This window comes from Tachypleus tridentatus, chromosome 2 (genome assembly GCF_004210375.1).
Source record: "Tachypleus tridentatus isolate NWPU-2018 chromosome 2, ASM421037v1, whole genome shotgun sequence".
NCBI classification, from domain to species: domain Eukaryota; kingdom Metazoa; phylum Arthropoda; class Merostomata; order Xiphosura; family Limulidae; genus Tachypleus; species Tachypleus tridentatus.
Window position 1 is genome coordinate 107,598,682 of NC_134826.1, and position 13,178 is coordinate 107,611,859.

Sequence of the window (13,178 nt, forward strand, 5' to 3'; positions counted from 1 at the left end):
TTTTTGCCAGATGTTTGGTGCGGGTAGTCTATCTGCTTTGTGCCATAAAACACTAAATGAACCAATCATACCACTTGAATTGACAGCTGTGCAAAAATTAATGGTGAAACTTTTTGTGCTGTTTTTTAGAGATTGCACAACATAAGTTTTTTGTCAAATTAAAAATATCAGTATTTGAGGGTGAAATTAGTATGTTATAACATACATTATACATTGTTGTACATATTTTTCCAAACATTACCTGTGTGCTTTGAAACACATGATGTTTTAGTGTAGAAATTACAGGGATAAAGCTAACTACAAGTATGGAACAAGATTAATTGGTTAAGTGTTCTTAGTTGATAGTGTTTTAATTACCTTTCAGAATAAAGATAGGTTGAAATAATTTAAACAGAAAAGTATATTTTGAGAGCAATGAAAACAGATGAATAGAGTAATTTTCATGAATACTATAACAATATATCTCTCATATCTATATCTACTGTATGGTGTATTAAAAAGTAAGAAATATAGAAGAATATATTTAAAATGAATTTGGAGCCATCTTAAATTATGTAGTTTTGAAAATTAATAATTTCCTCTGCAAAAAATGATGAACAGAGGTGTTATATCTTGTCCATATTTTTGTGTTTTGGTGTATTAGAAACGTTCACAAATTAATACATTTTCGCAAGGTGTTTGATTTCAAATATAATATAAGATGTGAAATTTTTCATCTTTCTTTAGGGACCACAGTAGCTGCAACCAGACTTTTTAAGAATCTTCCTGTGCGGAAACAGTTTTATGGCTCAGCAAAACAAAAAAGAGAAGAAATTAAGAAAATTGAAGATCTTGTCATGGCTTTTTCTATAATGCAACCAGGTTGGAACTGCATTTAAATTTAAGCACATAATCTTGTTTTGTTCATTTTAAATGTTTGTGCCACACTTTATCTTTTATGTTTATATATTGATAATATTTTTATTTTGTTGGTTATAATCTTCAAGACTGAAGTGTAGCAGCTGCTTCAGTCAGTTCCAATATGTATGTATGGTATTTTATCATTCTGTATTTATTTTAACTTTCAAGAGTCTCAATCATGTTATTTAGGACCCCTCCTCTCACAAAAACAATGAATTAAACACTGTGGTATGAACAAGATTATTTGTCAATTTTTATGAAAAGTAAACTTGCTCTTAAATGGATAGCTAAAGTAATTTATTATATTTTAATGTATTAAGATTTATATTAATGAATTCACTTTTGTGTTAAATTAATAAAAAAATGCAGTTTTCGAATTTTATAGATATATGTTGTTTGAACTATATAATTTAAATAAGTTGACTAAAAACTGTAAGCGTATTTGCATCAAAAATGTATTAAGTTTGCTACATATGGTAAGAACCGAGTAAGATATAAGTGATGAAATGTGGAGATATTCCAAGTCAAATAAATAGTAGAATTAAGATGACTAAAATGGGATTATATATGGCTGAAATCAAACACTGACACAAGGTTCATTATTTCATTTATATCAATGCCAACTTTTGCCATATCTGGTACTTGCTTTCTTATATATCACTAAGCACAAAAGTACTCTATAATGCTTACAAATATCTACTAAGTTATAGCCTTATTTGAGCTTCCAATTTCCATTACCGAACATTTCGCAGCTTGAAACATTCAGTGTCATTGAAAAGTGCTGGTAAAGTGAATAAACTAATACAAGCTAAAGAACCAAAGTGTTCATCTTTATTTTCCAATACTAGATTTAAAATTTGTGAAGTTTTTCCAATGGCTTCAGTACCACAGAAAAGCATTTTAAGAGTACTTGGGAGTAGGCTATCAATAAGCATGTTGGTTTTTGTTATGAGCTAAAAAATAAAAAAAATAATACTTCTAGTGTAAATGGCATTATTGTTACTCATCAAAATAATCTTTCTTAAAGAAATCTGCATTCCTTTAAAAAGCTTGCTTACATGCAAAATTTGAATTACCAGTTGATAATAGATGAACACTAGGTGACTGTACATGTAGAATGCTAGACAATCAATGTCTGTAGGGAGCCAACCTCTGTATTAGGATGATTGTAAGTTAAACCTCTACAGTTATTCCATTAGATAACCCCATATTTGCTGCAGCATTTTGTCAACACAACAGTAGAGATCACAGTTGCAAACATATCCACTAACAGATTCAGAACATACCCTTTCATTCAATATTTGACAGAATTTTGCAGATTTTAAACACTAAATATTACATGACTTTGCATTTGAGGATTTCTTCATCTAGGGACAGTTTTCCTTTAGTGTATAAATAGTTTTGAATTTGTTTGCAATCTAATATTAAATCAGATAAACTTTACAGAGTTAATCTTGACAATTTCTTGGACATGTATAGTTTTATTAACATGAATAAACTTTACTATTGGTACATATTTATCCCTTGCCATGGCCTTTTTATTAAAAAGGGATAGCTGTTTTCTTATCACTACTCCACCACAACTGAATTCCAGTGTTGGAGAGAAGCGTCAAAAACATCCAAAGTTTGTCAGAAGTCAAATCCTTGCATTGCTTACAATTTTCAAATCTTAGTGTTCTTGGAAAAATTGTGCATCATAAATATTTATCTATCTGATGAAATTTTCTGTCAATTCATTAGTAATAAATAGTTTGAATCCTTGAAGGCAGTTCACTGTATTATCTGGTTGTATGTTTACACTTGGAGTACTAATGAACTGATGTACACGTGGAAGTCTGTTTAAATAGTCTGGTTCCTCATCTAATATTTCATCTGTTCTGCCCTGATTACCATGGGGACATCCTCAACCCTGGCCAAATGCTTGTGCAGGACCAGCTGTAGCGCCATTATTACTAAAAGTGTTAGGCCCACATGGATCATTATGTACATTTATACCATTATGTAGTTCACAGCTGTTATTCAAGTTACTTTCATTTTCATCAACTATACAATATTCTTTGAAATAATTAAAATCTTCTGCATCTGAATTATCACTAAATTGATCAGATTCATATTCCTTATTTAGTGAATATTTCCTGAAAGAACATTGCAAAGAATGCCACCATCTTGAAAGTCCTAGAAGAAATCCAAAAATTTAAGTCATATTTTTGGTTTTGTAATAATCATACAAAGTACAAAACTATCATAACGAATTAAGTAAAATTAAAGCTGACTAGTTTATTTTTCAAAACACTTGTTATAAGTTTATGTTTCTATCGACATCTGGTGCAGCACATACAACACTTTAGTATGTGTAAACAAAGATTTTCACATAATCCGTGATGACGAGAAAACCCAATGTTTCGACCTTCTTTGCTCCTCTACACAGAATTTTCTCAACCCATACCAGCTATTTTTACATATGTAAAGAATTTAACAAATAGTCACAGGGACCACACATGGAAAGACATAGATCTTCATATACAGCAGTGGAAGTGTTAATACAGAGATTAAAAAATACTGTTATACAGTTATTATTGCATATAATATGAAAACTTATTAACTGTAGTTCATATTCAGAACAGAATGTTTTGTTTATTTTGAAAAGCATGCAAGGATCATTGCATTTTTCTTTATTGAACACTTATTTACTTCTGTATAAAGTGAGAACTGTTGATTATTTTCTGATTAACAGCCATTTTTAATTTGTCTTGTGTATATTTTTATGAATGTTTCTAAATAATAATTATAATGTGAATAATTTAATTTGAGATCTTTTATAGTTGTCTTTTTTGTTCATATTTTGCATCTTTTGTCTTGTTTTTCATACATTAGTACATTGTTTTGACAACAAAACTTATAGTAAATTATTTCTATTTACCAAAGGATTATTTTCTCATTCTAACAAGTTATTCATCAGTAACACTTACAGAACTAATACTTGTTTTTATTTATTTTCAAACACTATATATTGTATACATGTGCTTTGGCCAAAATGTTTGAAATATAAATGTCATGCTTCAGTAATTAATGTGCTACAATTTTTTTTACTGTATAATGACTAATATAATATGACTTGTATAATGACTAATACTTTATTATTGAAGAATTAATGTAGAAATACAAAACTGATGTATAATAATGTAAGTAAATTGTGGTTCATTCTGAATTGAGCTTTGAAGAAAAAAATGTGCATAAACATTTAATTCTTATTAAAACTTAGTAATTGTAACCATATTGGTTGTTTATTCATTTTTCTTATACCTATAAGTAGCCACAAACAAACATTTTTAGTGCAGCTATAAACTTAAATTTTTGTTTCACTTGATTATGTTTATTGTTATAAAGGATCAACCAATTTGTATTTGATTTAAATTCAATGAAGTTAATTTTCTCTATTTGTATTTTTGTTGTTGTTCAGGCATCAGGTTTTCACTTTATCACAATCACAGCCTTATCTGGCAGAAAATTGCTGTATCTGACTTCAGATCTGCTTTGATTCAAACTTTAGGAAACTCTGTATTGAACATGATGATATATGTTACTAAGAAAGATGAAGAAACCAAGGTAAAATCAACATTATAGTTACATTGTAGAGAGAGAAAAATGGAAATATTCAACTTGTAATTCATCTGTATTGAAAAAGTTAATAATTATATATTTTTGAAAATGATGAAGTTTTTGCAACACTTAAGAACTTCCTGCAGATTTTTTTATTAATATTTTACAGTGGAACCCCTCTAAGCAGCCACTCCTCATATTCGGTCACCCTTTGAAAGTGGTCATTCAATCACAGTCCCTTTTTTTGTTTACATAATCTCTAATTGTGTACAGTGGAACATGTCTAATCAGGCCAGTTTGTCTCAGTCCCGAAGGTGGCTGCTTTAGAGGGTTCCACTATAGTTTGTTAATGAATTATATATCAAATTATGATTTACAGAACTTTTAAATAATTAGGAGTATATAAAAGCTACATTTGAAATTTTTAACATAAAAGTAGGCTTTACTTCTATAAATTTATATCAAGAACATGAAGAGATTTCACAGACAGGTAAGAGCAACAAACATCTATTAATCAGCCTATGTAAATGTATGAAGGATACAATGAATAATCTATGATGTAATAAGCAAATACTTTTACAAAGTGTTTTAACAAATAGTACTGTCTAGTCTCTATTCCAGTAAGTTGGAAAATTTCATATTCTTTACTTTTAGGTTTATGTAAGGTTAGAAAGCATAGAAAGACTAGATGAAATTAACATTTTTATTTAATTTTGTTATTGTTGAATTATTTAAGATTTTTGTAGAAGGATTCCTTCCCAAACCTGGTACGTTAAGCCAACAAGCATGTCGAACCTATCCTGATCGCTGTTTTGTAGCTGTAAATCGACGCCCTGTTTGTTTGAAAGAAATTGATAAGGTAGTGTTTATACATGTAAATACTATATGTAAAAAAAGGAAGATTCATATGTGTTTTAGTAATATAATATTCATTGTATTCATGGTATGCATTAATTAATAAGATGATTAATTTACCAAAATGTAGTATTACTTTGTTTGACATAGTATTTTAATAATTGTAAAGTTTGTGAGTTAAGCCAAAACTTTAGTTCTTTGCAAATATTAAAAAAATACCACTAAATAATCTTTGTAGAATAAGTCTTTGTAATCTTTGATACAAAAGCATTTAGTTTGAATTATGGTTAAACCAGAAATTGTATAGAACCTTTTGCTGTTTAAAAAATACAATTTCTTGTATAGTGTGATATAAGTAAAAAAATAAAGTCAGTTGTTTTAAAAAGAGCATTTTTTGTGATAGAAAGTTGTGTACATACAAAGACTGTACACTATCTTTATAGAATTCCTGTTAGCCCTAACTCTTTCTGCAGGATATATATATATATATATATATATATATTGCTTGGTATCACTACAACAAACATGGTACTGGAATATTGTTTCAACAGTATATTTCTTTTTCTTATCTTTTATAGCTTATTAGACAGCATGTATGCTCTTCTTTGGGTATTGAAAATTCCAAATCTCGATGGCCAATTTGTTTTCTCTCAATAAATGTACCACCTTCGAAGATGGATGTAAATGTTGACCCAAACAAGTCAACAGTTCTCTTTCATTGTAAGGTTAGTAAAATACTTATCACTTTCTTGCATTGTAAACTTCTGTTATATGTTATTTTTCCCATAGGATTGTTTTTAGAAGAACATCAAAGACTAACTTGGTTGTGAACAAGGTGAGATAAAAGTAGATTCATACTCTGAATTTAGAGAATGCAGTGCACTCATAGTATTTTTTATTGCATTTGCTAAATGTTTTTTCTGTTTCAACTTCTCATTGTAATTCAGTTTTTAATATATAACACAGTGTAAAAATATCTATTTTTCAGAGTGTTGCTTTTCATTTTTTAATCAACAAATTTCTCTATTTACTACATAGGAGGTAATAATCAAACTTGTAACATCAGTACTAGAATCAGTTTATGGTAGTCTTGAGAAGCCAGAACAAAGGAACAGAGAACATATAGCCACAAAAGCATTTGATGAATCACCATCTTTCATTGAAAAGGATGATAATGGATGTTTGAAGCAGAAAACATGTAACTTGGAAGTTATTAGTAAACTTAACTCAAAACTAGTTGAACATAGTAGTGATAAACCAAGTAAGTTTGTTGTGTTTGATAATGTGAAATGTAGAGATAAGAATCATATGGAATTAGAAAATGAGAGACTTAAAAGAAGTATAACCCATGTATCTTTCCATAAGTCTGTATATCCGTCAGAAAACCTGGGTGTTAAAGATAGAGACTTGTTTTGCCCTGATACAAATTACAATGAAGACCAATCTGTTATCAATTGTGTTGGTCTTCAAGACAGTGAAAGTGAACATATTGGTTCAACTAAATCTAATGAAGAACATCATATTTCTTTACTTAAAGAAATTCCAGAATTTTTTGACAGCAGTAGCTCTGTAAGTGATATGTTAAGAGAAAATGTGTGTGAATATTTTGATGATCCAAGTAATCCATTATCTGTTAGTAAGAACACCATCAGTTATTATCAGTCCAAAGCACCAAACTTGGACAAACCAAGTAAGGAAACAAACACCAGCATTGTGGAAGATAAAAATCATAGAAGGGTCTCATCAACGCTTGAAGATGCAGTGAACATTAATTTATCATTGAGTAAGTCCCCTGATCAAGAAAAAAAAGAAGAAAGTAATTTGTGGTCTGGTGGATTATTAAGAGACCAAGAAGGAAAACTAATTCAGGTAAATGTTGTCATACAATTATACTGTTTAATGATTTAGGAAAGTTACTTTTGGCAGGTTAGTCGTTTTTTACATATATGTGTATAAATATACAAATATATATTTATAGGAAAGCTAAAGATTAAAAATGAATACATCAAAAGAAAAATTGATGAAACTTTGTAGAATGGACAGCAACTGCCTGTTGTGGAGACAAAAGTGTAGAGAACAATGTTTCAAAAGTCTTCTGCCTATCATCTGCAGGTCATTGTGTGTGAAAGGTGTTGTCGGTCTTTTATAGTGTCCTGGTGGATTGTGGAGAGCGTGTTATGATTGGTTGGATTATCACTGTTTTTGATTGGAGGAGAGATTTTCTGTAGATTCAATCAATGGTAGCCACAGGTTAATCATTTCTAATCCAGAGTCTCTGTTTAATAGTGTTAATATAAAATGATTCTTTGATTTTCCTTGTCTTCCAGAATTTTGTCTGTGCCAATGATTCTAATTTTCTCCCAGTATATCCGGTGTCCAGTTGACATGGCTGAATTTTGTGTTTTCATGAGTCTTATACTATCTTTATGTTAATTTATAATCCAACCAATCATAACACACTCTTCAAAATGCAGATGTGGGTTCTATTGTCACTATGCCTCACATTTTGCTATCTTCAGCCAGGTGTCGGAAGGTGATTGTTCATAAAAATAAAATAATAATAATAAAGAAATAATATGATAGAAAACATTAATTAGGAAGACAGCAAAACCAACCTTAAAGCTAGCATCTCCTCTCCCAGTACTATTAGTATAGCTCCCATCCTTTGCCCTTTTCTTGCTACTGTCTGGAACTTCAACGATTCTAAAGAGAACCACACAGTAACAGGAGTTACTGTTGAAGGAAGGTGATACAACCTCATTAATCTACCTACATAAGGTATGAAATGTCCAATAAATAATTCCAATTAATTTCTTAACATAATTTTGAAAATTATTTTTACTTTGCAAATTATAATTTTGTTTACATTGCTGTGTTCTAATTCAGTGATTTCTATACTGTGTGGTGTGACAAACTCACAGGGGCATTGTGGGATATTTCAAATTTTTCAGGGAAACACAGATATCAACATCTATTGGGCACCACGCAAACTACTAGCTTGACGTAGTTCACAGTTTTAACATTAGATCTTTTTGATGATCTTGAATGTTTGAGATTTTGTTTACTTGTACTTTTGGCTATGCCAGTAACTTCTTGAACTTTCTTGTTTCTTAGATTTTGTATATAAATATCTTTTGACTCTCCAGGTCTGTCAGTAATCAAAATAACTGAAGAGTGTTGTGATCAAGTGTCTGCAAAGTCCAGTGAAGTTCAGTGAATTGTTGATTTTTAGTCCTCATGCATAAATATGGAAAGATTTTTGAACATTAATAACAAGTGTGGGAGCAAAGAAAAGAATGGCCAACCACATACCAGTGGCAAAGTTGTGAAGAAATGGAAATGTGATGATAGTTACCTAGATTTTGGTTTTACTTTGGTAGATGTCAGTCATGAAGAGTGTCCACAGTGTGTATTATGTCTAAAAGTTTTGACTCCAGATTGCATGCTTCCAAGTAAACTAAAATGCCACTTACAGATCAATCATCTTAATGTGGCTAGAAAATCCAATTATTATTTTACCAGAAAGTTTGTTTGTTTGTTTTGGAATTTCGCACAAAGCTACTCAAGGGCTATTTGTGCTAGCCGTCCCTAATTTAGCAGTGTAAGACTAGAGGGAAGGCAGCTAGTCATCACCACCTACCGCTAACTCTTGGGCTACTCTTTTACGAACGAATAGTGGGATTGACCGTCACGTTATAACGCCCCCACGGCTGAAAGGGCGAGCATGTTTGGACCCACTGCATAATCCACAGGGAAGCCCTTGTGTCAAAGCGCCTGAGTCCTTCACTGAACCTAGTCTTGGAAAGTGTGTTGAAAGTGGTGAACTTTATAAAAACTCGGCCACAGAAGGCAAGGTTTTTTTAAACAACTGTGTGAGGATATGGGATCTGAGCACATATCGTTTTTGTACTAATGCAGCTTGCGAGACTCTCCTGTGGAAATGTATTTTCCCGTGTGTTTGAATTATGACAGGAACTCTACTCTTATCTCGAAGAAGAAGAACATGAATGTGCTAAAAACTTCTTGGGTACTAATTTTTTTTGTCAAAATTAGCATACCTGTGCAATCTTTTGAAAAACTGATGCGTTGAATCACTCTCTGTAGGGAAACAAGATGCACATTCTGAAACATGCAGAGAAGGTTTCAGCCTTCAGAAAAAAGCTACTAATATAGAGAAGAAAAATGAATGAAAATGGTGGCAAAAACTGTTTCCCCCTGTTGCAGCAGTTTGTTACATCCAGTGAAGTTGACTTGACCCACAAACTAAAACCTGTTTTCAGGAGCATCTAACACAGTTCAGTTCAGTGACTGACTTTAAAATTACTTTCCATGGATCCAAGACCCATTCAAGGCTAAGGCTCTATCTGAATTTACCTCTACAGAAAAAGAAAATCTTATTGAGCTGTCTTGTGACAAGACTTTAAAAACAAAATTTGGCAACATGGAACTAAATGAGTTTTGGATATCAGTAAAAGATGAATATCTGCTGCTAAAGTGCTCATGCTCAGGCAAATCCTAATCCCATTTGCCAAGTCATATTTATGAGAAGCTGGGTTTTTGGCAGTTGCTGTGATAAAAAACAAGTGCTACACGAAAATCAACGTGGAACAGGAAGTGAGGTGGTAGTATTTAATTTGATTCCAAGGTTTAAGAAGCTGTGCACTGCCCAACAGGTGCACACATTCAATTAGTAATTGTGGTTATTTAAAAATGAAATAAAAATATTGTTTTTACTTTCAATTTACATGTGTATTGTTCTTTCAAATGGCTACTAAGTTGTTAGGATGTAAATATTAAGTATTAAATTGTTTGGATTTAGCTAATTAATAAATGGAACTGTTAGGTTTATCATTTTGCCTAGGGATATCATGAAAAAATTGCTGAGACATTAAGGGTGCAGTGAACCAAGAAAGTTTGGGATACACTACTCTAATTTATAGAAATTGTTTTAATATTTATTATAAACTAATTTAAAATATTTAATTAAACTTTTCTCATTAAAAAATCAGCTTGTGTACTAATATATTAATATTAGATACTAAGAATTGTTCATTATTACAAATTCTGCAATACCTGAGACGCTGTGAATGTATAACATTCTATATGGCATTTATTGGTACATTAATGTCCAGAAAGGTAAGTCCAAAAATTTGAAATGTGAAAGCATTTCTTTTATCTTAAATATTAATATTACAATAATTATTAGTTATCTAAATTTGAATAAAGTACTTCAATATTTGATATAAAAAATATTCTCATGTTACTTATTCCTGGATTATTAAAACTAATCAAATCATTAGTGTGTCTTTATGTTATATATATAAATATATTTTCCTCTTAATAAAGATATAAATTAGCAACACAGCTTAAATAATTATAACCCATACCTATTTTTTCATAAATAAACTTATTAATATACATATAATTATTATATACCCAAAACTGAATATGCTTTTGACCTTATTAACAGTAAAAAGTTTTGTTTTTCAATATCTGGTGGATAGATTTATAAATTTACCTATTAACAAATTCACTTTACCAAATTATTAAGTGGTAGTGAAATCATATGTTTGTATGGTGTCATTATTTCTAACTAGTGAAAGTGTTTGACTTTGTTCAAGTTATTAGGCTGATATATCCAAGAGGACGGACTATTTTATTGCATGTATTCTGAACTTACTTTAGCATAGAAGAACAGTCAAAAAATATTTTAAACATATTTTTATTTTGCCAAACAATAAAGTTGCAAAGGTACAATAGTAATATTAATATTATTATAGATGCCATTATACATCATGTTATCTAACTTGTATAAAAGTCAGTGTGTGTTTCATTACTCTTGAAATAAGAGGAATAATAAAAGCCAAAATGCATCTACCCAGATAGAAAAGTTCATTTGATGTCTGTCCATTATGGAAAAGAGGTGGAAGGGGGCTCTGAAATGGGTTGCTGTGAAATCTTGTAAGTGTAGTGAATGCTGGTTTGATTTAAAGAAATTAATAAATAAACCTAAAGTAAAGGCATAGTGTGAGATAACCTAGTTTAGAGCCAAGTGCATAAAAGTTATCATACAAGTGAAAATATCAGTCCACTTAAATTTGTTTGATTTTAATCAATGAAGACTTTAAATTAGAAAATCAACAAATATTTTTTTTAATTTTGTAGTTTGTAGATCTCATTTTACATTTTCAGTATGTAGGTTAATAACAATATTAGGTTATAGTTTTGTTGCTAAGCGACATAACATAAAAGCAGTTGTTGGAATGCATTGTTACCAAAACACACTGACTTTTCTATATATATATCAGAAGTTGTTATTTAAGGAACCACTTTTTTTCTGTGTGTTTATTTTTTTTGCTAGCTTCCATCCTTAAAAAGATGTGTATGTGTGCACACACATGTATAAGTAATAATATCTAGACCTTCAGAACCCACTTAGTATGAATGCAGAATTTCAGGTTTTTAGATTGTTTTTGCTCTTGGAGCTATGGCAGTCACTCACACTTTTATATTTTAATACTATACTGAAATAACTTGCAGTTATATTAAGCAAATTACTCAATTAATTATTTGTTAAATTATAACAAAATACAAATAATATACATGATTTCTGTCAATATAATAGCATAATAAACATTATACTAAAAATATAATTAGCCAAAGTGTTGGTAACTTGTTATGAAATCATACAGATTTGCTCATATTTGTTCCCACATGTCAGTGATGTTAATAACCTACAGATCCACTCAAAATTGTGAAAGATGGTGGAGAGCTTGCAAAGAATTAGATAGCATTATGTGAAAACAAATCTGCAGTTTGCATTATTTTTATTACAAATGTTTGGCATGTTGATAACACAAATTATTTTATTTGAATTATGATTTTATAAGTGCATTGCACTTCACACTACATTATAACAAGAACAACAAAATTTGAATAATTTATTAAAGTTTATTTCACTTGTTAAAATTTAATCAACCTCTTTGGTAGCATCATGCAAATAGTTGTACTAAGAAATTGTAAAATACACTTCTTAAAGTATTTATTTGTAACTAAGATAGCTCATATTTAGATATTTTCATTAAATAACAGTAATTCTAGGAGAACTAAAGGTTTGATAAAAAAATATATTTGTTCCATATCCTGACCCGATTCCTAGAAATTATCTGTTTCTTGAGTGAAATAGGTTTCAAACATGTACATGTTAGTACCTGCATTAGAAGTACTTATTGTTTATGTTTTCCTGTAACACGTGTTTTCATTATTTTTATAATAGTTTGAAGTAGTTTTTGAATATTTCTTTATACTTTGGTAAATTTGGCATCTAATTGCTGCTAATAACAGGTAGAAGACAGAAAAGAAAGCTCATTTAACTCACGGCATAAGCTTCTTTTGAATACATCATGTTTATAAAATTGTGACTCATTAGGTATATTTCATAAAAGTTACACCTGGGACTTAAATCACATGTACAAAAAGTGGATATAGTGTCACAGTGACAACAGATTATACAATGATAGTAAAATGAAAAATGTTGATTGTAAGTTTATATTGTAGGTTGTAGATTTGAGAATAAATTTCATAACTAGTGCTCTCTTTTCCAGGCAACCTGTAATCACTTCTTGATTCATAGTCACACTGGTGGGATGTGTTTTACTCTCATGCTTCTAATGATTATTCTGGTTTTTTTTTTTTGTTTGAGTACATTAATTGCATGCCTTGATTTTTTCATATTTCATTATTTTTCTTCCTTAAGGTTTGAGCATTGTTCCCCACACTTATTTTATCCATATGTTTTGGGTTTTACTGATTTCGATCTTGTA

At 30.2% G+C, this 13,178-nt stretch overlaps 1 protein-coding gene across 4 annotated transcripts in view; it reads left to right on the forward strand.

Moving 5' to 3' along the window:
- The window catches only part of LOC143244800 (PMS1 protein homolog 1-like), an 83,775-nt gene that overhangs the window by 36,381 nt on the left and 34,216 nt on the right, over positions 1–13,178 (forward strand). For all 4 annotated transcript variants that reach the window (XM_076490148.1, XM_076490146.1, XM_076490147.1 and 1 more), the window contains 5 exons: positions 727–861; positions 4,361–4,506; positions 5,237–5,359; positions 5,934–6,080; positions 6,394–7,224. In XM_076490148.1, the coding sequence (XP_076346263.1) occupies positions 727–861; positions 4,361–4,506; positions 5,237–5,359; positions 5,934–6,080; positions 6,394–7,224 (1,382 nt within the window). The remainder of the gene's footprint in view (positions 1–726; positions 862–4,360; positions 4,507–5,236; positions 5,360–5,933; positions 6,081–6,393; positions 7,225–13,178) is intronic.